Genomic DNA, 25327 nt, shown 5'->3' on the forward strand with positions numbered 1-25327 from the left:
ACCTATTTGCATAAAAATGGCACTTGCAAATTTTCACATACCATGAATTTTAGGGGTAAATTGTGGTTAATTTCTGAGAAATTTAAAATATATTACTTGATAATTGCCACCTATTTACCATGACATTAAGGGATGTGGAAATTAAAGCATTATCTTACTTTTTAACCGTCGATGTTTAATACATTATCAATAGAAGACATTCTTTTATCATTTTTTCTCATTCTAAGTTTTATTTTCCGTATTCATCAAATGATCCCACCAAACGAAACATTGATGGATGAGGTGAAATTACTGCCATTTATAGATTAAATGTTCATTTGTGTTTTGTTCATATGTCTTGGTTTTCGTTGGCCTGTTTGCGATCAGATCATCTGATTGGTTACAAAAATGCAGATGAAAGGTTTGGATACTAATTCAACTTGTACTCAGTACTCAATTATGAGTTAAGAGACTAAGTAGATTACATGGTGTAATGCATGTTTAAATACAAGTAAAAGTACATCATTGAAAATCTACTCATAAAAGTTCAAGTACCCCAAAAAACTACTTAATTACAGTAATTAGTTTCTTCCACCCCTGAATATTTCTACTCAGGAAGCAGTTTGAATGCCAGACTTGTAATGGAGTATTTTTGTTGTTTCTGTACTTCCTCCACCTGTGACATGATGACCGTGTTAAAATATCGGTAAAATCAAATCGCTCTGCCATGACAAAGAAAACATGCAGCGAACCTAAAAGCAAAGACACGAGTCCATGCGTGTTTGAATATTTTTTTATTCCAAAAGAAGTTTGTGTGTCTATAGGTTTGAACAACAGGGCGATCTCTCTGAAGAACATCATTGCTCCTTCAGCCCAAACACCTCCCATCCCACACCCGTCACCCACAATCACACTATAGAACCTCTTGCTCTTCAATAGGAATAATAACAACAATTTAATCATAATATTCATCATCAGTTTTAATAATCCATTTAGCACTAGTATAGAAATATGAAAAAATACCAAAGAAAAGAACATAAAAGTAAACAAAAAGGTTTGTTTTGTGGAGTGACTGTTCAGACACCCCAGCTGATTTGTTTTGTGACCCTCCCTTCCCCTCTCATGTTCATACTCACAATATTTTGGCTTTTTTTTTTTTTTTGTACCCTCCTCTTGTTTCTCCACGATAATGCTTTGCAGCTAATAAATGCTTTCAGCTGATGGTTTAAAGCTGTTGATAGCCACTTATCGGCTATAATGTGGTGTTGTCACATATCACGTTTCGTACACAGAACAAACCAAAGAAGACAAGGAGAAGAGACTCTGAACGCAACAAAAAACAATCAGTGGGTTTAGACAAGAAGGAAATCAGAAATGAACCTGTTGTGGATGCTCACGTCTGTTTGTTAGCATGTGTATGTGTGTGTGTGTGTGTGTGTGTGTGTGTGTGTGTGTGTGTGTGTGTGTGTGTGTGTGTGTGTGTGCTGTGACAACATGTGGAAAGTTTGGTTGGCTCGTCAGCATTCTGAACACAAAGGCAGAAGCAAACAGAGAGAAAGAGACACATCAAATCCAGGCCTGCTTCTGCTGACAGCAATCATTCAGAGAAACAGCGTAATGTGTGCAAACAATGTTATCATTCATTATCTGGAGCACAACACTGTCGACAAATCTGTTTCACCGCAAAATGCATAATTTTATACAGCGAAGCAATGTTTGCCCTGACAACAATACCGGTTTTCCCCTCAATTGGATTTGTAAAGGGCTGAACTGGTGGTTTTGCATGTTACATCACACATTGTGTATCACTGCTGAATATGGATGGGTGGGAAGCCAGTGAGGGATCACGTCTTTGTTGCTACACTAGCTACTCCTGCTGTTTAGTGGGATCTAAGATGAGAGCATGAATCACCTCAGTTAAAGATCAAAAAGTTAGGGCTGTACAGAATGTCGTTTTTTTTTGTTTTTTTTTACATGCAAAGCTTCTATTGAGGTTTTCAAATGAAGCTCTGAATGTCTGACATCAAAGTCTGACATCATCGCCCTAAAACAATTAAAAATCAAGTGATTCGTCAGATTAAATGAGTTACCCCCCCTATCAGTCGTCTCATGCAACAGAGACACTAATTTTTAAACTGTGCAGCTGTCTGTACCAGCTTCACGTGTCTTGCGTCCCAGCTGCATCTGATGGGCGTAAACGTGACCTTATTGGTTAACAATAATAATACAACACAATACGCACATAAATATGAGGTTAATGCCCAGTAAAAAGGCACTGAATATGTATTTTTATTCACTTTTTGTAACCTAAGCAGAGCAGAGTGTTCTCCAGAGCCAGAGATCAACTCCCTCTGCCCTCCTTTCTCTTTAAGATGCAGCTGGAAAGCAAGACACTAGAACTTGTTGAACTTCTTCTGTTGTGTTTATTCATGGGTAAACTGTATATTTACTGCCACTTCACTGCCAAACTTTAATCCCTCTGCTCTGATCGCCAACATCTGTCACAGGACATGAGCATGTTTGTGCCATGCTGATGGCACAAACATGTTCATTGTATCGATGGAAAAATAGATCAGGAATATTCACATATATCAGAAGAAGAATGCACAATGCACAGAAAGTTTAGCCACACATTTGCAGCTGGACGCTTTAAGAGACGCAAACAAAAAAGGATCATAAACAAATAGACGTTTCACGGTGGTGTGAACGCTGTCACCAGGCGAGCATGATGCTGATGTTACATCTGTGGGTAAATCCTTTTTTTTTTTTTTATTAAATCAACTTTCTTCAATTAATTTAGCTTGTTAATTTCATTACATAAATGTAATTTATGGTGCTGTTAAGACAGTCCCTCCCTTTATGTGCTGCAAGCAGGTAGCAAACAGTTTTTCACTACTGTAACAATCTCGTTTTTGAAAGGCTAAACAGCAAGAAATATGGATTGAAGCAGACTGTTTCATTAGATTAAAGACATGTTGTGAATTTTGGAAAGATCTTTTTTCAATAAATTTTGACTGTTAAAGCTGGAGTTATTGGAAATGCTTGGATCACCCAGGCTGGAAACAATCCTACGCAGGTACCACTAGAGTCTAATTCAAATAGTATAATAATAATCTGCAACTGTGCAGAAATACTGGGTTTAAACAGAATGAACAGACATGCAAAACAAAAGCTGTGCAATGTTCAAATGTTGAATAAGAAATGGAACGATTCAATGGAGTCCCAAAAAAGCAGCTGTAACTTTGTATGTATTTGAACAGACTCATACGTTTCCAGAAGTTTTCAGAGACACAGATTGTGGCACAAAAGTGGAAATTGATATTTCAAACCCAGGCTAAAAAGGTGCTTTCAGGAGGCAGGAAACACTGACTTCCGAGTTTTGAGAATCGGCTGCTGAAAAGCGTCACATTCATAAAATCTGCTGTCAGGAAATCAAACTATAAGCAAACATGGACAGTGAACAGGATGATGGAAATTCATATCTTGCACTGAAAATGTTCAGCTAATCCTCTAATAATAGATATCAGCATATACTTGAACACCCCAGAAAGACTTTTTATAACCATTAAGTAGACTAACTATAACTAAGGGTGTGTATCAAACCGCCTCCTAGTTCAGTAAGTAGTGAGTCACTCTACTGTGAATATTTTGGGAACTGATTAGGTAACTGATTCAATGAACACTGAGACACTGATGAGTCAATGACCTGCAGTGCAGAGAATGCTAATACAGCACTTGATAATGATGTCATATCATAAAAAGATATAATCTAGGGATGATAGGCTATTGTGCAAATAATGACACAGATTTGCTTCTGAGAGGACCCTTCACCGAGATGTTGTACCACAGAGAACACAGCTGCAGCACATAAAAGTAATCGTAGCGACGTGTGATTAGAGTGAACTACGGGGAAATCATGCAGCAGTAACCAATCACACTGCCATGCATTCATGTAAACAAGTGGGCTGTAGCAAATTGTGATCCTAAACATCAATAGAAGAAAGCAGTTAATGCCATTAAAAGGAATAAGATGAGTGATCTGCCCACAAACAGGGAGACAATGGGAGGTGATCAGTATAAAATAAAGCAGATTTAAAGGCGTAATGTATAACATTTCCACATTAAAATACATAAAACAACCAGACCAATGTTATAACCTCTAGCAGCATAAATTATGTACTGTGCATTTAAAGAGGCAATATTATGTATTTGTTTCTTGACTTGTACTTTCTGACCTCCCTGGACTCTTTGTGGCAATTTTCTTTTTTTTTTTGCAAAAACAGCTGGGCACTGTGTGTGTATTACTCAAAACAGTGCAATGTGTTTAACCGTTTCTAAACAATTGATGTTTATGGAACTGAGGACTTGCTGACAATAATAAAAACACAGAATGCCACCAGCCTTATTCTTAAATGTTCCTTGTGACGTGATATATGGAACAAGTTTGTGCAACAGTTTGGTCAGGAATCGTCCGCTGTAAACTCTGACGCTGTAGATACCCCTTCTAGTGTCAGTTCTGCATGTGCAGCACTCAGCAATAATAAATATGCATCGATCGGGCAGACTTTGAAAGTTTGGTATGTTTAGGAAATAAAAATACTTGTATAGGTTTGGCAAAAGGTTACGGTTTGGTATAAAATACGTACGTTCATGTACATAACCTATGTAATGTAAAAGAATTGACTCTTGGGGCGGGTTCACACAAGTCTTGTTTACGATATCCAAGTAGAAACTGGGTTGTTAATTGTCTTTTACCTACCAACTCAACCACCAATAACCAAATGTTTCAACCACAGGACGTCTTTCCTCAAAATTTCTGGACCCTTTGTGAATGAACGAATCATCCTTGCATCGGTTCCGTTCAGGAACTGGACCTTTAGGTGTGAACATGCCATTAGTTTATTCGCAGAAAGTCCTGTGTTTGTTTGACCCATCAATCCATCCCATTTCCTCCATACACAGACACTCCACTTAAGACTACGTCACCTAACTTGAACAACACATTAAACATAACTCTGGACAGGTGCCTCCTCAAAAATGATGCGACAAGTGTATCTACAGCGTCACAGTTTGAAGCATAGGGATACTAACACAGCTGCTAAATCTGACACATTGGCAGTAAGAACGGTTTGAATAATCACCAGCAATAAAATGAAGTGTACATAATTTGAAGTGAAAGGGCTAAAACATGCAAATCCACCAGAGTATTCCCTTTAAGCACCGTGGCTAATATACTGTAGTGGTTTTAGTTGTACTTTCACATAACAGTAGGGCTGTAACTTTAACAACACAATTAAAAGAGACCAGATTCACTTCCTAGCCAGAGTGAAAAGCATGTATTTCTTCTAAATCTATTTATCAGCATGTTTCCCTGTGTTCAACCCCCTCCTGAATGAGTCCCCAGCCACCGAGGGGAGTAATTAGGCGATCAAAAGCTTGAGACAGTATTGACAAGGCTGTGTTGAGTCTATCACTCTGGCAGGAGGCTCTACTGCGAACGGCCAAGTCTGTCTGTTAAACAGTGAGAAGGGAGGAAGCCGCAGCTACAGCCTGCTGGCGCATTAACAAACCCCTTAAAAGATGCCCAGAATTAACAGATCAGGACAGATCTAATAATGGAAGGAGTTCAGTTAGGGATTTCTCATTCAAATTCAGTAGTGTCCTTTTCACTCGCTGCCTCTTTCTATCTCCTCTCTTTTCTGTTCTTCTCTATCGTGTTTCTCTGTCTCTGCCTCGCCCAGTCTCTCTATCTCTTCTACGCTGTGTGAACAGAGGTGAAAAAGAAGTAAAGGCTTGGCAAGCGTTACGCAGGATAACGAGGGACATTAATTTCACATTTCAAAGCCTCTTGCGCTCTCTCTGTCTCCTCTTTTCGTGGCTGTCTGATTATCTAACATGTGTAGAAGGGTGCTGTTGTTGGGTACATGGTTCTACTCACTCTGAGCAGTTACAGACGGACTTACAAGAAGCACAAGTTTTTACATACACACACGCACAGTGTAAAGAAAGGCAGACAAACAGTTTCCTCTGCTACTGTTCGCATTATGTCGTCTTGAAGTCGTTTCATCCACCTCCCCTGATACCATCCAAAAAGCAGCTGTGGGGCACAGGGAGGGACACAAAACTCTTGAACACAATTAGCTGCAGTTTCTTAGTATGTTATAATCCACCATATTGTCACATGTAGTCTGTATTTAACTCTGTATTTCCCACTTTGAACAATGGTAACAAAACAAGAAAGACAACAAAAGAAAAAAAAACAACAGGAAATAATTCTCTGGAAGTCTTTTAGTTGCTTAGTTTTAAATCACATACGGATACGGTATGTCCTCCAACAAGGCTTCGTTGTACTGGAGGGGTGCAGTAGTTAGCTTCCAGGAAAGTGTCTGTGGAAGAAAACCAGCGTCCTCACATCTAAAGGTGAAGTGAGGAGAGAAAAAGGAGGCCAGTGGTCATTTGGTCAGGTGCATTTTCACTCAGATTTGTCCAAATTGAACTGTTGTTCTAAGCTGATCACAGAACCATCTCACAAAGTGATCAGTTCTGCATCTGTAGGCATCGAGCTCAACTGGACGAAGGGTTGTTCCTGTTTATTCTCTTTTTAAATTTTGTCTCATTTTCTAATGGCTGACCTTGTGGAGTTCAACTTTTTTTTCCTTCTTCTCTCCCTCTTTTGAATTTCACCTGTGGAAATAAGCAGTGTTTGTCTCAGCAGCACATATGTTCCTCCGTCACCTCATCACTGGCCCCCTGCAGCCCTCTCACCTCACCCAATGCTTCTGGTCTCAGTCCTGCTCACCCAGTAGGTCTGTGGTGTTGCTGTTCTGTGAAGGTGGAATGGGTCGGGAGGTATGAGGTGGAGGGCTGTGGTGTAGCCGCCTTGGGCTGTGCCCCCCTCCGCCCTCACTGTCTGTGTTGGATGAGGATGGGGGCGGGGGCGGGGGTAGCCTGGGTAGGGGTGCTGATGAGGGTGGTATTCTCGTCGTGGTTGATCCTATACTGCTGCCTGTTCTCAGGCTCTGGATCCTCCGGCACTCCTGGCAGATCCTCACGTGGGTGCAGCTGCGTGCGGGCAGCATCACAGGGGTAGGGGCTGGTGGAGGAGGGGTGGTGTTGGCGCCCAGCGGATCATCCAGGATCCGCTGTGGCCCGGGGCCCAGATCGGCAGGCCCCGCTCCTCCTGCTCCACCTCCTCCAGCTCCACCTGTCAGCGGGCCGGCTCCGCTGTAGAGCTTGCCGTTGCTGAGACGCATCTCCCGGACCAGGCGCAGTGGCCGGGGGGCCCCGAGAGCTATGCGTGTGGGGTGGCGCAGGGCTGCTGAGCTGCTGAGGGGCCGACGGCGCCGCATACGGGAGCTCTTCTTACAGGAGACGGCGTTTCGGAACTCTGTGATCATCTCCCGACAGACAGACACCTGAAGGAGAAAAGGAAGGAGGGAGGAAAGAGGGAAAGACGGAAGGGAAGGAGGCAAGGTAGGAGGGGCGCCACAGACCCAAAGAAGGCAGGCAGCAGAACAAGACAGTGGTAAGGCAGTACATAAATAGGAGAGCGGAGGAAAAACAGAATTGAAAAGAAAAGCAAAAGAAAAACAAGGCGGGAACAAGGCAGAAAGAACACACACAGTAAGGCATGGTAAAAAAAAGGAGAAGCCAGGGCACAGAGATCAACAAATGGAGGGATGGTTTGAAAACAGAAACGAGGAGGTGATGGGGAAGGATGTGGAGATGGATAGAGATGGGAGAATATCCAAGGAGCAGAGAGAGTTATTACAATCCAAACACACAAAACACCAAAATGTTGTTTAGTTTATGGGCACTTCATTATGGCACTATGCACTATGAACGGACAGGCAGGCCTGCAAACTCGGGTGCACTTATACAAAGTAGGATTGGGCGATTGGTTGAATATATCTGCTCTCTGTGATTGGCTGTGTCCATCCATTTTTGTGGGGAGATTTTTGTCATTCTATTTCACTAATATAATGGTCTGCAGAGTGAGGGACACGTCTCCACCATGCACTCTTATTCAGCGGTACAGTACACACCCGCTATTTGGTTTTTCTGCCAAGTTTTAATTAAGTGTGTTTTACAATGAGTTAACAAGGCAATTTTAAGTGTGTCTTATTTGGTAAAAGAAAGAAGTTTGGATGTAGAAGGTCTACTGTTATATAATAATATAATAAGGAACTTACATAACATATATAACATAGGGAACAGGCCACTCACGCATCTCCCAGCTGAGACTTGGCAAAACGGGAGGTGGTATGCAGAGGTGGGGGTACATACAACCCTGATTCCAAAAAGGTTGAGAAATGTTAAGAAAAACAGAATACAATGATTTGCAAATCCCTTTTGACTTGTATTTGATTCAATATGACATGATATATAATGTTCAAACTGATAAACTTAATTGTGTTTTGTAAACAAACACTCATTTGAAATTGATGCCTGCAACACGTTCTGAAGAAGTTGGGACAGAGGCAACAAAACAGGTTAGCTGATAACATGATTGGGTATTAAAGGGGGATCCTCGACAGGCTCAGTCATTCACAAGCAAGGATGGAGAGAGGTCAACCACTTTGTGATGAAGTGCCTTAGCAAATGTTTCTCAACAAACAATGTCAAGGAATTAAGTGATTTCAAAATCTACAATCCATAATATCACTAGAAGATTCAGAGAATCCAGAGAAATTTCTGCTCATAAGGGGCAAGGCTGGAAACCAACAATAAATTTCCTTGACCTTTGACCCCACAGGCTGCAATGGACTGACACGAAGTGTAAAAGTGTGCCATGGCCTGGCAAGTCTACATTTCAGAGTGTTTTTGGAAATCATGGATGTTGTGTCCTCTGGAAGAGGAAAAGGACCATCCAGATTGTTGCCAGTACTAACTTCAAAAGCCAGCATCTGTGATGGTATGGGGTGTGTTAGTGCCCATGGCATCATGGGTAACTGCCCCATTAATGCTGAAAGGTACACACAGGTTTTGGAACAGCATATGGTGCCATCTAGACAAGGTCTGTCCGTTAGTGTCCTCATTTCCCAAATACTTACTGAGTGAAAAAAAAAAAAAAAAGGCGATGTGTCACAGTGGTAAACATGTCCCAACTTTTTTGATATGTGTTGCATGAGTGTATTTTTACAAACAACAATAAAGGTTATCCATTTGAACATTAAATATATTGTCTTTCTATTGTATTAAATCAAATACATGTTGAAAAGGATTTGCAAATAACTGCATTCTGTTTTTATGCACGTAAAACAAAGCTTCCCAACTGTTTTGGAACTGGGGTTGATGATGATGGACTGACGGTGGCCGGCTGGAAAATTTTATCATATCGCCCAAACCTAGTACAAAGGCACACTCACACATACAGAAGTTGTGCACACCTTTTCACACACAACCAAACACACACCTTCACACACAATTTTTATCATTCCAGCAGCAGAACTACTGTAATTTGCACACACGATGAACAAAATGCATCAACATGTCCACTACAGACAAACGACATTCTCGTTGAAATCATAAAATAAAAAGTCATGTGCTCACATAAACAGAAACAGTACTCATTGTCGGAGAACAGACACTGATGACAGGAGGTGTGTGTTTGAGAGAGAGAGAGAGAGGGAGACACACAGTGAGATGGGTGAGAAGAAAATCCAAGAATGGAAACGAAGAATACCAGCGTACATGTGAGGCATGTAAAAGAAGATACATCATGACATTTAATGCCAGGGAAAAAGATCACACTACTTCTTTATGCAAGCAAATATTGGCTTTTCTCAATATTGCTTATCCGTACCATCAAGTTTAGCTCACGAACATTTAGTGCCATACTGTTAAAACACCAAACACTAACAGGGCACACTGACTTCCAAACAGGCAGGACATGCAAAGTCAAATCAAATTCTCTACTTGTCGTTTACATTTTGGACACTACAGCATTTCAGTGCCGCATACTTGAACATTCCTCTCGTCTCACATGCACATAACACATCGAACCTCAAATGTTACAGCACACACAAACAAACAGACACATACGAATGGAGGCAAAAGCTGAAAAGAATCTACCCACTCTCTCACACACAGACACACACACAAAACACCATAATCAAAAGGGTTGGCCGGATGCCATGGGAACCTACTGGGGTGGGTCTGTGGGGTCGGCGAGGGCAGGTATGGGGGCATACCTCATCGGTCTCTGCCGAGCGGCGTGTGGACCACACAAACTCCATAATGGCCACAAACACGGCAATAATGAGGCCACAGATCAGCACCACAAAGATGCCCCCAATGTTCTCCATGCCCAGACCTGGAAGTGGGCCACAGGAAACAAACATTAGTACACACGCCTTTTCACACCACTAAGCCATTCTGGAAAAAGATAGTTGATTACTGAGTTTCATTCCCATGTCGTCAATACAGATGCATTGGGTTGGTGGATGAATGAGACTCAACAATGAACTACCTTTTTTTTAATCTCTTATTGCACCTTAAGATTTAAGTGCAATAAGCAATACAACAATAGATTTACTGCTTTGCTTTTAAAGGTTCAGTGTGCAAGATTTACAGGGATTTATTCCTGAATATGGCAGAAATGAAATATATTTATTCATAAGTATGTTTTTATTAGTGTATAACAACCTGAAAATAAGAATTGCTGTATTTTTGTTGCCTTAGAATGAGCCGTTTGCATCTACAGAGGGTTAGGGTTCCTACAGTAACCCAGAACAGACAAACCAAAATACTGGCTCTAGGTAAGAATTTCATGACCACCACTGGTTCTATTACATGCTTGAAAGAGGAGAGTGACACAAGGTTTTTGCTATCTGCAAGCTCACCGCTTGATGCCACTAAATCTTACAGGCTGGGCCTTTAAAAGAATATGTCAACATTTTGGGGAACACAGTTACTCACTTCCTTGCTGAGAGCTGGATGAGAAAATTGACACCACTCTCATATCTGCACACCATATATGAAAGCTACAACCAGCAGCTGGTTAGCTTATCTTAGCTTACAGACATGAAACAGCTCATCTGGTAACAAAATCAGCCTCTCTACAGTGGACACCAGCACTTAAATTATATTTTCTGTAGTTTATTTAATGCATATCAATCTTCTGAAAATAAGAATAATTGTATTTTGATGACCTTAGAACGAGCTGCCATGTTGCACAGCAGTGTTTCTACAGTGGCCCACAACGTACAAATCACACACTGGCTCTAGATATGACCTTTTCTTGTTCTCCACAAGTGTTACTGTGGTACTTTCTCCTACCTGCACGAAAGGGGAGAGTGAGACGAGGTGTTGCACTCCAGATACCACTAAATCCTGAGCTGTCTTGCCGGGAGTTATATAAGGAGATTGATACCACTCTTGTATCTGTATGATAAATAAATTATGAAGCTTCTTTCCAGCAGATGATTGGCTTAGCTTAGCATAAAGACTGGAAACAGGAGAGAACAGCTAGCCCGGTTCTGTCCGGAGGCTCAGTTTTTGTACGCATTAAACAAACCATGGTAGATATGACATGGGAAGTACTGGCATTCACTGCAGAGGTGCTGATAGTCAGATTTTGCTACCAGATAGCTGTTTCTCCATTTGAAGTCTTTAAGCTGAGCCAACTTAACCAGCTGCTGGTTGTAGCTTTCGTGTTCGTTACAGATATGAGAGTGGTGTCAATCTTCTCATTTAACTCTCAGCACAAAAGTGATTAAGTGTATTTCCTAAACATTTTGACCTATTCTTTTAACGGACCAGTGACTAGGATTTAGTGGCATCTAGCAGCAAGCATGCAGACTGCAAACACCTCTTGTTACTCTTTGAAAGCATGTATGAACTTACGGTGGCAGCAAAACTAGAGCCAGTGTTTGGTTTGGCTTCTGCAGAAACATGGCAGTTCAACATTGTGGCCTCTGTGGAAGAGGACTCGTGCCCTCTGTAGATATAAACGGCTCATTCTAAGGTAACAAAAACACAATGATTCTTATTTTTGGGCAATTCCAGACTATATACACCAATGAAATGAATGTTCTTCTGCAATGTTCTGTCAATAGATCCCCATGAATCTTACACACTGGACCTTTAAGTCTAGAGAAAATCATTCAAGTGACTTCACTTTTGTAATCTTGGGACCAAAAAGCTTTTAATCGACAGCCTAGGTAACAAACCACAGGGAGTTTGAAAGACCCTACCACTCAGGGACTGTCTAAGTGTAGTATTTTTGGTGCTTGACTCATACAAGGGACTAAAAATCTGGATTTCTCGGCCTCTACAGCTCCAATTTTGACCATTCTTTTTAAAAAATCTGTCTCTTGCAAGTATCTCAACTTTATGTAAGTGCAATCCTAAATTGCTGGAGTGCTCGCTCAGTTGAATTAAAAAACATAAATGGCCCATGATAAAGTGGCTGAGTGAATACCAGAATTATGGGGCCCTGGAACGCTTGAGATACACTGTACAGATGAAGGTCAATGATGCTGAAAAGTAAGGCGTGAAATCAGTTTTGTTTTTTTTTTGTCCAGAGTTACCAAAACCATTTTCTAAGAGATTTTCATCTGACAGCACTGGAATAAATGCCAAGGCATTTTCATTGTCTTTGTCATTCATAAAAGCACAGACACATTTAACACACATGCGTGAACAGACACACTCACTCTAATAAAATTCCCATTACACACCACCTGAGACAAACAGAAGACATTTGGGAGAAGTAGATTGTGCTAAGCACCCTTCACAAGGACATTAGGTTAGGCATTAGCCATTAGCTGGACTGTAGCAGAGAGTGAAGAGACTATTACTGAGGACATTAGAGAGAAGAAGGGAGAGGAGACGGACAGCTGCGGTCGACTGACCCTTGGCACGGTGGTCCTCCTCTTTGGGACATTGGCCTCCCTCCCACCACCTCCTCTTCAGTATCTCGAGCCTGTTATTCTCCTGCAGCTGGAGGATGGCCAGCGTGATCTCATCTCTGAACGGAGACCCTGGCAAATGACAAGAAAGCAGGATAAGAGCAAGTGGTGGGGGACAGAAAAGGTGCGGCAAAAGGGTACAAACAAGAGAGGAGAAGGGCTTGTTTCAGAAGAGGAGAGAGGAGAAAAAAAAACGAGATGAGGAGAGAAAAAGGAAAAAAATTCTGTTGCAGCCTCGAGATGGCTACGAGTGATCTTACTGTGAGAATAAAGAGAGGATTAGTGAGAGATAAAGAGTGAGATTACAACCAGACACAGCCAGTGGTACAGCCGCTGGTCAGACAGCATACAAAGCAACTTATGAACGGGACACAGTGGAAAAAAAAAGGGAAGGTTTAAAGGGCCAGTTCACCAGAAATTGCAAATATATCTTCTCAGTTGCCCTCGAGTTATCGAATCATCAAGATAATCAGCAGACCTCACTGAGAACAGTTTGCTTTCGAACCTGTTTCTGCAAGAAAAAGGACCCTATAAAAATTGTTGTGTGCTCTGTGAATTGTTCAGACCATTGACATATATAAACATGCACAACATGTCTCCACTTCCTCCCGAAGTACAAAATGAAGCCAAAATATCCTGGATAAGAGCCTTGCCATCTTGTACAGTTGCCATCTGGAGCCAGAGTCCGTACAGTGGTGGTCATGAGTTGGAGCTGCGTTAACGAGGTCATCCTATATAGAGTCAAAAACCAACTACAACCAAACTGATCAGAAAAATGAACACTTGAACATACATCAGTATGATTGGTACTACCTAAAATGACAGAAACCATCTTTGGGAAAAAGATTTGTTTGAAGTATACTTTGATTTTTTTTTTTTAGTTTAGTCCATGTCCTATCAGCGAAGATGGAGGCAGTAGGATTTATGATCTATAATGTTGTCCAGCTCTATGCGTGTCAATGTCAGTGGTTCAAAGATCTGGCAAATTCAAAGGTCTGGCCTTTGAATCCGTCCACTCCACTGAGTTGACTGATTTGTCTCGCATCATGACATGAAACAGAAGTTTCTCGTCTGAAAAAGAAGTTGATCAAATAAGCACCATGGGGGGAACTAATGAATAGCCAATCAGCGCCCCAGGCCAGGCGAACACAGTTGTCAAGCTGTTGTCGAGCTGTGCGCCATATACATTGATATCAAGCAACAAACTACCCGAAAACAACTTGGAAATGGAGCACGGGAAATGATCTCAGAAAGCACTAAAACAGATCATCACCTGCTCTAGCTGTTATCCTCTGGAAGACGCTACAAGACAAAATGTTAATTGTCACCACGTGTTTGTTGTCCATTCAATGACGTCAGCAGACAAACGCATTTATACACTGCATCAATGTCAATTTATACCAGTGTTGCACCGTATACTAAAATTTGTACCAGTGTTCGGTATTTGTTTTAGGTCAATTTTGGTGTGTTGTCACAGAAAAGGAAGTGAATTTTTGCCTCGCTCCCCGGAGTTGAACAGCTGTCCGTTGGCGAGCCGTGGCTCTGCGCTTCCGCTCTACTCTCTCTGCAAAGTTATACATACAAACTCTCACTCAGCATTTTCAACTCATGCTTTCAACTTGTGTTTAGTACAATGTTGTCTGCGACACTGTATTAAGCAAGACTTGTGTGAGGGTTTCTTTTTTTGTGCTTTTTAAAACGTTAACAGCTAAAGAGAATACTAGCACCAGTTTCACTTCTGAACTACAGTGGCTCTGTAGAGTCAGACAGGACGGCCAATAAATAAGGCACACTGACTCCAACAGTAAATTTAGAGAATTTAAGTCCCTTAAGTGCCCACAGAGAACATAATGTCCCTGAATAAAAAAAAGAGATTGGGCTGCTGGGGTAATGTTTAAGTGTAAATGTCCTGTTGGTAAAATCATGGTTTGTAGTTTTGCAATTATTCATGGAATAATACATGGGCATTATGCAGGGCAGGTTTATAATATATTAATATAATATGTATGACCATGGATCAGCAATTTGCCCTCATATGTATAAAATTAAGATGAAATAGCTCAGATTTCATTGTAAATCTATTGTGTACACTCTGTGGTTGTGCAGCAGTACACTGTATGTCCAGGACTGATGTCTGTTAGGTATCGAGGACTGAACTAATGCTGTTTCAGTTTCAAGTGTTGTTTTGGCATTGAATATCATGATACTAAACTTTCTATTAGTATCAAAGTAAAAATTCTGGTGTTGTGACAACACTAATTTACATCAGCATATCTGTGCACTTATCAAAGTGAATTAAAGGAATAGTTCAACATGGGGGTGTTAAATCATTTATTGCTGTTAAGAATTTAACCAAATTAAAAATTTAAAAGATAATGTGTGTTTTGTGTACCATTTCTCCAGAGCTCTCAGGTGTCCTCACTGTTAGTCTACAAATGTCATTATTTACTCCCCATTCAACATTGTTTTAAGCCATTTTTTGAATAAGGACAGGCAGACAAGAGCACCTGTTTTTTGTTGTTTTATTGTTTATTATTTATTTTTTGTGTGTGTGTCTATGTAAACATGCAGCTACAGCCAGGAGATGGGAACAGCTAGACTGGTTCTATCCAAATGGAAAATAAAAAAGTGTACCAGCACCTACAAAGTCCACTAATCAACATGTCATATTTGTGTGTTTATCTGGAGATAAAAAAAAAACAAAATGCAAAAACAAGAAATTACAGTTATGCGAGAGGTTTGTGCTGAGCAATTTCCTCCTGAAGGCTTGTTGACTTTAGAAAGGCACTGTTCCATACCAAGTAATAGCACATAACTCCCCTTAAAACTGCTTTTTATTAACCTTTGGACAGAGCCAGACTAACTGTTTCTCCTTGTTTACAGCCTTTATGCTAAACTACAGTAAAACTCTCCTTGGTGCGGTGTCACATTTAGCATACCACCTTCAGAGTGGTATCTACTAAACACTGCTGGAGGTTCACAGGAAAACAGAACTGCAGTATCTCCCAATTAAAATGGTGAATGGTGGCCAGTTTTCAAACGTAATAAAACAACAGAAGCAAAAAACACAATATAAACACTGTTTGTCCAGTGTAATACAAAGTCCCCTACAGGCCCGACATGCCAAACTGACTTGAAAGACGTCATTTAGGTGTTTTCAAGCTAAATCTTCAGTGTAGATCCTTAGCTTGGAGCCACGTTCACACACACGTGCACACAGTCTGAACTGGTTGTGTGTGGCGTGCAGTACACACGTGAAGTGAACGACAAGTCAGGGCTTTAGGAGACTTGGATTACGCCAGGCGAGCAGTATGGAGGCATTTTATGTTTTTATTTTGGGTTCCTTTTATCATTTGAAAATTGGTCACTATTCACTTAAACAGGGAGATTCTGCAGCACAGTTATCCTGTAAAACTCCAGCAGTGTTTTGTGGACTAAAAAACTAAACCCGACCTTCAACCGGCCCTTTAACTTTCGGCAAGAAAGTGAGCAAGTGTATCTCCCATAAATGTCAAACTATTCCTTGAAACTGAACTATGACTTTAAAAATTATGCTTGTGTGGGTTAGTGAACTGTTAAAAAGTATTTTTAAACATCTAAATGTTTCTCCTTCTGGTCTGCCTCCAGATCTCTTCATGTCTGTCTGTTCTCCATGCTGATGATGTACAGTAACTCTGCTTCATCTTTCTCCTCCACACCTTTGGTCCGTCACATCTCACTTTCTGTCCTTTTCGTTCCTCTCTGTAGTCGTGCCCTCCTCCTCCTCGTTAGAACAGATCACTGTGATGCACTGACACCAGCGCTACGTGCTAAAAAAGGAGCTTCAGAAGAGCTGGACGCGTGTGGAAAAGCAATTAACTGCATGTTCATTACTTCCAGTTGAAATACTTACTAATCCCTTAGATAAAAAATAAATCAACCACGTACAAGACATTTTTCAGATCTAATCTCTCACTAATCAGCACTGCTACATGTGTCTATTTAGCATAATTGATCTCATGCAGGTGTTTCTGACTCTCCGACAGTTAATTGAGATTTTTTTTTCTTTTTGATGGGGTTTATAGAGAAAGCCCTTTAAGATCAGCATTTACACATTTTTAATTATATATTTCATCCTTAGATTTAAAGTAAATTCGTGTGGCAGCACTGATCATAGCAGGCACAGACGGCACCCGTTACTGCACTGTAATTCCTCTCATCTTTTCTTGTCAACTTTCATGTTGACAATTTTGTGTCTCACTGGTGATTACGTTCCTTCTGCTTCTTGAGCTGCATTTGATACAATTTCATGTCTTATAATTTTGCACTGCAATGTCATCGTTCTGCACTATTACAATAACAAAAGCCAAACCCTTTAACATATTGGGTCTCATTCTAAGGGATGAGAAACCTCACAAGGGGCTATGGCAGCGAATACAGATGCTGCAGCCAGAAGCTCCTTCACATTTCGCAACATTTTTGTTTTAATCTGTTATTTTTTCAGCTGTAATGCTAACACATATTACTTATGACAGAAATACAGATCTTGAGACGATCAACAATGCACACGGCATCTTTCAACCACCCAAACAGACTAGCTGGATGCACCGCTGCAGTCGACCACAGGAGGAGAGGAGGAGAACGGGGACAAAAGCAATGCTAACCCAGCTTGGACTCAAGGATGCTCCTCCAGTTAGGAAAATTTGATGAGACTCAGGCTGGCCGGACAGTGGGAAATCAGAGACCAATGTGCCCATATCTTACAGAGACCTCATCCACCACAACATCCTGATCAGCCTGTTGCTCCTTAATGGTCGGACCAGTTCTGAACTAACATGACGCAACATGTACGACTCCGGCAGGACAAGAGGAGGAGGATGTTGTGAGTGATGTTGATGACGATGTTTCCCAGCTGTCAGACTTTATGTGAAGATGTCGACCATATTATCATCACCATCTTGCTGCTGATGTTTACATTCAACTTGACAAAAATTCATTAAATACTCTACAGAATTATTTCCTTGGTGTGTACATGTGTAGGTATATAAATAACTGTATATATTGTGTTGTTTTGTTTTATTTTATATATTATCTTATTCTGTTCTGATTAACTTTCTTTTCATTGTGCAACCCTGTTTTCTTTAATGACAACAAATTACCTCCATACCTTGAAGATGAAAGAGGTTATGGGATGATTACCAAGGGAGGAAATAAGAAAATATCAATTTTGCTACATAGTGGCACATGACCATAATTTTACTTCTCTGGGCTTTAATAAAGAATTCAAATGGAACAGTCTATAAATAATAAAGGAAAGTCACTCTTTGACTAAATTGCGCACAGTTCAAACACGTGTACTCTGTGACTAGGGGCTGCAAACAGATGTGGAACACAGAACAAAAGGTTGGGAACTTTAGCTTAAGGAACATCCTCAAACTGTTGTTCTGTTATGTTTTTCTGTGCTACTTAAATTATTTCAGTGTTTTATTAAAGTAGAACTCAACAGAATCATACATAATTTAATATGTTGGTGTCTTGATTATTTCTATACCCTTTTTTTGCCTTAATCCAAAAGCTGTAATAAATCTGTAAAATTCTGGAGCAGTGTTATGTAACAGGATAAAAAGGGTCGGTGCCTGTCGTTATTCTTTTAATAGATTTCAAGCCTTTATTGATAAATTATAGACCTAATCAAAGACATGACAGGAATATTTGTGAACTTCCATGACCTTTAAACCCCTGACCTTAGATTTTCAGGCGTGTCAGTCGAGGCGAAAAGACAAAAAGTGATTGAATATTTGCCGTGGGGGTTTGTGGGCTTTGAAATATCCTCTCTGAAAACGACACTGTTAGTCAGACTAAATCAATACTGATGTTCTCAAAATTCTAAGACTTGGTCATTTCATTTACACTGTATCTACTTTTCTGTTGATGTTTTTAATGTTTGTGAATTACAGCTCATACAATAAATATTAAAGTAACTCATCAAATGTGAAAACAAACTGTATTTCTCTAAATAGCAAATACAGCTTAGAAAAAACAAAACGATGTAACAAAATACCAGATAATGGCTTTAAGAGCTATCCAAGTATAACTATGACAGTAACTACAACGTTGTTTTATAAATCATTCTAACTAAAACCGCAGTCCACCATAACAACATCGACGGTAGCAAATGATATTGTGATCACTTTGAATTTACAACTAATTACATGCAGGCATTACAATGTTTTTTGCCGATGAAGTTTGTTTGGTCCTTAAGGATGTCCTCTTTGACAATCGCCAGGATACCATCAAACTGATGTTGACTCATATGAAAGTTTTCTTCTACTGTAACAGACTCGGATTCTCCTAACTCTTCTGGTCTTTGAAGAATTTCATGATCTCTGGTTTCCTTTTTGCTTCTCTGCACAAAGTACAACAGTAACAGGTCATCAGTATCCATTCTTCTAAGCTGCCAACACAGCTGTGCTGTGAAGTGCTCGCTTGGCGCCACTGTTTACAGAACGTTGTCATTCATACCAATGCTCACATTGTTATTGTTAATGTGAACATCCCCTTACACAACGATAATCTCTAATAATGTGATGGTTACATCTTAAGGAGTGTATCATTTGTTTAACTAATGATGAGATAACATAATTGGATTTAATTTAAGTTAATGTAATGAACAAATTAATCTCAGTTATTACTGGGATCCAATTTCGTTCAAGCTATTTATCAAATTTACAGGTTTTATTACAGTCTTCATTAAATGCTTGCTTCTGATAGGTCAATTACAGCATTCGAAGGAGTGTTATTTCTGAATGTCAGACATTTGCTGTGAATAACAGACCCTTGCTATGGACGCAGTTCTGATCATAGACTCTGTAAGAGCAGTAAAATCCATAAAATTATTTTTAAATAAATATTTTCTGTCAAATTATTGTTTTTTTTTTAAAGTAAGTAGTAAGATTATTATTGCAAAATAAACCCCTGAGTCACCCAGTCTGGGTTTATTTCACACATTATTTCTTACTTATGAGTTTCTACAAGCACTTTGTAACATATGTTTTGTCTGAAGAAAGATATATTACTATTATTACCCAGTGGCATGCCGATGCCGTAGCCCTTGGTGTCCAACAGGCCTCCAATCTGCGTGAGATTACAGTTGAGGCCGCGGTGGTACTCGTTCATGGTGCTCTCCATCAGGAAAGCGTACTTGGAGTTGAGCACGCGGGCGATGCCCTCTTCTGTGCTTTTCACAAATACACTGGGCTGCTTGGAGTTCATGTAGTTCCACATCCGCTGGTACGTCTGGTAACGTGAGTTCTGCAGGAGAATGGGAACAACAATGGGAATTAAACGCCAACTTAAGATCTCAATACATTCAGGGCTCCGAAAGTGTCCTATCATCTGTCTTTGAAGCAGAAATCAAATGGAGGTCGATAAAAATGAAAGAGGGAAGACAGGAAAAGGAGAAAGAGAGATGTATGCTCGATAAACATCGGAGGGATGTGAACGTAGAGCAGAGAATCCAGTGTGAATAATGACGAGCAGAGAAAAACATCAATGGCAAATACAGGGAAAAGGCAGAGAAAAGAGGAGAGGGAAGAAAAGCGGTGAGAATCAAGGCAACAGATTATTTGCTCATGGCGTAGCTGATGCATCATCTTTCATATGTATGGAGGTAAATCAGCACACAGGAGGTGGTACAGCACTTAGCAAAATATGGCAAGCTCTAAAACAGGATTAAGCATTTAAAGTGTACAATTACATGTTTTATGTCTATGTATTGTGTGTGAGAAGAAAGGAAAAAAATAAAGAGGGCGGCATCTGAGTGTAATAAAGCGGGTGTGTGCTGTATGTGTATGTGTGTGTGGATTAGGCATTGAGTGGAGTAATGTACTGTAGCATTGAAGCTGGCTTATGTAGGCAAACATAAACCACTCTTCTTTGTATCCTCAATATGGACATGAGAACGCAAAACACACATACACACACACGGCATGTAGCCATTTCCCATGATTGCACACAAGTAAACAAATACATCACTTTTTATACACTCACCTACACACACTCCCACATGCAAACACACCTACACACACACACTCTCTCTCTATGACAAACACAGATGCCGACACAGATGCCGGAAGCGCTCTCATAAGCAAACACAGGCAGTCAGCCACTTAACACAAACACAAACAGCCATAAAGAAAACAAGAGAGGAACTCAGAGATATAGTAGCAACATTGAGGACAACCGCTCACTCCAGGCAGGGCAATAAAGACAAAATCACTGCACTAAATCACACGTGCACACAAACACAAAAACTTCATGAAAGATTGTTGCTACAAAGGCAATTGTCAGAGTAAATCCAACAGCCTTCAAAAACAACACAATTTAGCACGTGAATGCAAACAAACACAAAGCCAACCAGAGCAGTAGTTCAGTGCAGTGGGTCGTACCATGAAGAACGTCATGGTGCTCCCCCCGTGGATGGTGCCATACTCGATGTTGGTCTGGTCGGCCAAGTCGTCCGGAGACTCGATGGGAACCTCCATCCTCTGGACGGTCAGGAAGGCTGCCAGGTTGGCCGTGTAGGAGGAGATGATGATCAGGGTGAACGCCCACCTACGAGGTGGAGACAAAGGTTGAAATGGAGGAAATGTTTAATCGTGATATATGCTGCGGTTTTTCTGGATTGCAAAAACATCCACTTCATCTTCACCCACTTAGCATAACAGAAGTCTTTTCTTGCAAATGTGTTTACACCGTTTCAATTGTTTCACACAGCTTTCACACAGTTTTTCAAAACAGTTAACACAGATCTCATGGAAAGACTCAAAACTCCACTGGATTAACTGTGCTAAAAAATGTGCTAAAAAAGGAAAACATCTATTCACAGCTGATAGAAATCATTTGCATAATTATGAATCTCTAATGCACCTGTGTGAAATTCCTTTGCACAACTCTTCAATCTACAGCCAGTCCTTATTCAGCTATAGAAGATGACATCTCTGTGTTTCTTTATGCAAGGGTGCATCAAACAGGCTGTGGCAGAGGGACCCAAGCAAGAGGACATTTTTTTTATTTGTTTAAGTATGTCTGAGTTTGGGTGAAATGTGCTTATTGGTTCCTTGGTGAAGAAAGCAGTACAGAATCCCGTACAAAAGCTGCACCATAATGACTGTCTGAATCTGTCTAGTCTAGGTGTTCACTGTAGGTCTTACATGTCAACAGCAGCTCACAGAAAGGCACACGGGGATAAAGTGAATAAGGAAAACCTTCTTATAAAATGTCTTTTTTTAACAGTACTTTGACAGGATATGTCAAAAAGAGTAAAAGAGTAACAAGTGAGGGTACAGAGTGCGGCGGGGTTGGTTATCTGTAATAAAATCGTCTTTGGAGAACGAAGTAGAATTCAGAGATTAATTAGAACCCGGGCAGATTGACGGCTGTATTCTGTTGTTCATTGTGTAATGATTGATTGAAGAAGTTGCATTTTTTTTTTTTTTCAAACAAGCCAGCTATTTTCAGTTAAGGCCTGTGTGTGAATTGTTTTGAAAATGTGACTTCTGAATGGACAAATGTGCCCAGGCAAATGTGAAAACCTGTATTGCTTGATAGCAAAATTCATAAATATCATGACAGTAAATTGTCTGGAGAACCAACTGGGAGACTTTTTGATGATTAAATAACCAATTAGCAATTTTCATTTTGAGGTAATCCAAAGTACTACATGAAATATCAAAATATTTTATCACATCGAGTTCACAAGTTAATTATTTTACTATCTTGACAAAAAAAACAAGATCAACTCCTTTATTGCAAGAAAACAAAAGGTTGTTTCCTCATATGACTTATAATGTTAATCAGACATCATTCAAGAGCGCCATGCCAGCATGCACAGATGGCATCTTGACAATTGTAGGAACTGAGTTAAAGGACCAGTGTGCAGGATTTAGTGGCATCTAGCAGTGAGCGTGCAGATAACAACCACTTTGCCACTACATCCCCTTCCGAATGTGTAGGAGAGCCTACGGTAGCTGCCGAACTTGTAAAAAACGCAAGAGTCAGTGTTTGGATTGTCCGTTCTTGGCTACTATTGAAACACAGCAGTGCATCATGGCGTCCTCCATGGAAGAAGACCCATGTCCCCTGTAAATATAAACAGCTGATTTTAAAATAACAAAAACACAATGGTTCTTATTTTCAGCTGATTATAAACTAATGAAAAACATATAACAAATATTCAAATTACATTCCTGCCATATTCTGCCAATAAATCTCACACATCGGACCTTTAACCTGAAAATGTCAGATCAAGGAGCACCAATTATTGATCAGTGCCTCAGACTGTACACAGGCAGAAATGGCATTGCGTCTATTTGTGCGAGTAAGCCTCCAGATCAGTCCTCGGCTTTTATGGAGAAGACCGGCCCAGCTGCACATTCGCAGATGAGGCTTATCAGGTGTGATGAATTATGAACTGGATGCTCATTTCTGAATTCTCCATAATTATCCTGTAAAAGTTGTTTTCTCTTGACAAATTATCTCAAAAGGTTGTAAACAAAAACTTTTTTTTTTTAGATAACGAGATAAATTAACCTGTTTCACGAGAAAACAAGCTTTGTTTTCTTGCGATAAGGAAATAATTAATGATCTTGAGATAACGGCGTTAAAAAAATTGCAAACATGAGCATTCTCAGCTTCCGTAAAAATCATATAAAAGCCCATTATTACTATAAATCAGCCCTAATTATACCCAGAGATATTACAGAGAGAGACATCTGTATAACAGTACCGTAAGATCTCTGAAATTCCCATTTATCATCATATTATTAAACTCTAAAGGTAAGTATGAGAGGGGCTCAGTATACCTCGACTAACATACATTATTCTGTACATACAACCTCAGAGATGGGATGCTCTCATGACCTTTCTTTCATGTCTTCAAGAAGAACATTATGTACCCACTACACTTAATAATATCCCATATCTTCCTTTGCTCAGTGTAATTTGCTCCTCCTGTCTTCCTCTCTCCTTTATCTCCTTAGCTCTTAGCGATTTTTTTTTTTTCTAAGCACATGTCTCTTTCACAGTCACTCTGTTGCCACGGGAATATCATCAGGCTACTGTAGTATTTCTGTGAACGTAGCATTTTTGTATTGTGTGCTTGAAATGTTGGAGCTCCGGGACTGAAACCTATATCAGCTATACGCTTAAATGTTAAAATGTAAATTTTATTATCTCCCATAGCAGATGAGCTAAAAAAAAAAAAAAAAAAGCAACTTCAAGGAAAAATGCAAGTTCTTGATAAAGAAATGTGTTACCCAGTGCTTTAAAATACATGTCTAGCGTGGGGCTTTTATGGCCCCTACAATATGGAACCATACAGAATATACTTACCATATATTTTCAGAATGGCAGAATGTTAATTTATCTAAATTTAGTTTAAAGACTAATTTATAAGGCTTGGACTTCTTGTCCTAATCTGTATACGAACCCTCTTATTTGAGGGTTTTATTTATTGCATAATCTTATCTACTAGCTCTTTTATAATTTTAATGAGTTTAAATTAGTTTTTAATTTATTACTTCTATTATACTATATCACTATTATTACAATTGTATTAATGTTTTATCTCAAAGCTTTTACAAGGAACTGTCATATTTTGTTGATTTTGGAGGGACACAAGCAATATCGTTTCCACCATAATAACCACAAAATATAACATAAAAAATAAAATTACCAAGATAAAAATCTCTTCTCTCTTCCTTTTGACTGGCCAATGTACTACTGTAACGTAACTTTGACATGAAAAATGTGAACACAGATTAGTTTAATATGATTTCAAGGAAAATCCAACCTGGTTGCGGGCCTTTAAAATAACTATTAAGAAACAGCTTCTCGCGGATGGTCCTGTTTGCTCATGTAAGTCATATAAAGGCATTAATATTAAGCTGAGACTGTAGTAGCTTCAACTGTGCTCCTGTACCATCCAGCTTTCCTTTGTTTCTCTTCTTATTTAGCACTTTGTAAACCTGATTTTGTGTCATGCAAATACATTTTTACCTCTGCCAAGCAGATTATTGTTTCAACACCGTTGGTTTGCCTGTTTGTCAGCAGGATTACAAAAAAACTACCGGTCCGATTTTCATGAAACCTGGAAAGGTGTAGCATGGGCCATTAGAAAAACCAATGACCCATTAAATTTTGACGCACAAATTGTTTTTCATATTTGTTAACATTATGATATAGGGAATTCTCCCTTGCCATACATCTTAAAATCCAATAGATGGTAGTAAAGTTTAATAGTGACAAATCATAGCCATTTGTAGCAATACATTGACTCCATGTCACAATCCATATACCATGTCAGGTACCAATAATCCTCTGGGATACCTACACATGTTGCTGCTCAGACTTTGTACAGAAAGCAGTCAAATGCCAGTATTTTGGGTTGGTAAAGC

The 25327-nt window shown here is 39.9% G+C and overlaps 1 protein-coding gene across 2 annotated transcripts in view; it reads right to left on the reverse strand.

The window, feature by feature from the left end:
* Window positions 1–1307: 1307 nt before the first annotated feature.
* grik5 (glutamate receptor, ionotropic, kainate 5) overlaps window positions 1308–25327 on the reverse strand; it is a 138057-nt gene continuing 114037 nt past the window's right edge. Inside the window, exons 18-22 of one of the 2 annotated variants that reach the window (XM_084727179.1) lie at window positions 21320–21485; window positions 19958–20183; window positions 12837–12965; window positions 10173–10294; window positions 1308–7394 (exon numbers count right to left, since the gene is read on the reverse strand). In XM_084727179.1, the coding sequence (XP_084583305.1) occupies window positions 6765–7394; window positions 10173–10294; window positions 12837–12965; window positions 19958–20183; window positions 21320–21485 (1273 nt within the window). In that variant the 3' untranslated portion in view covers window positions 1308–6764. Of the gene's footprint in view, window positions 7395–10127; window positions 10295–12836; window positions 12966–19957; window positions 20184–21319; window positions 21486–25327 lie in introns of both variants that reach the window. The other variant, XM_084727178.1, reaches the window with a different exon arrangement.

Source organism: Lutjanus erythropterus, chromosome 9 (assembly GCF_056507025.1).
Source record: "Lutjanus erythropterus isolate fLutEry1 chromosome 9, fLutEry1.hap2, whole genome shotgun sequence".
In the NCBI taxonomy this organism is placed as follows: domain Eukaryota; kingdom Metazoa; phylum Chordata; class Actinopteri; order Lutjaniformes; family Lutjanidae; genus Lutjanus; species Lutjanus erythropterus.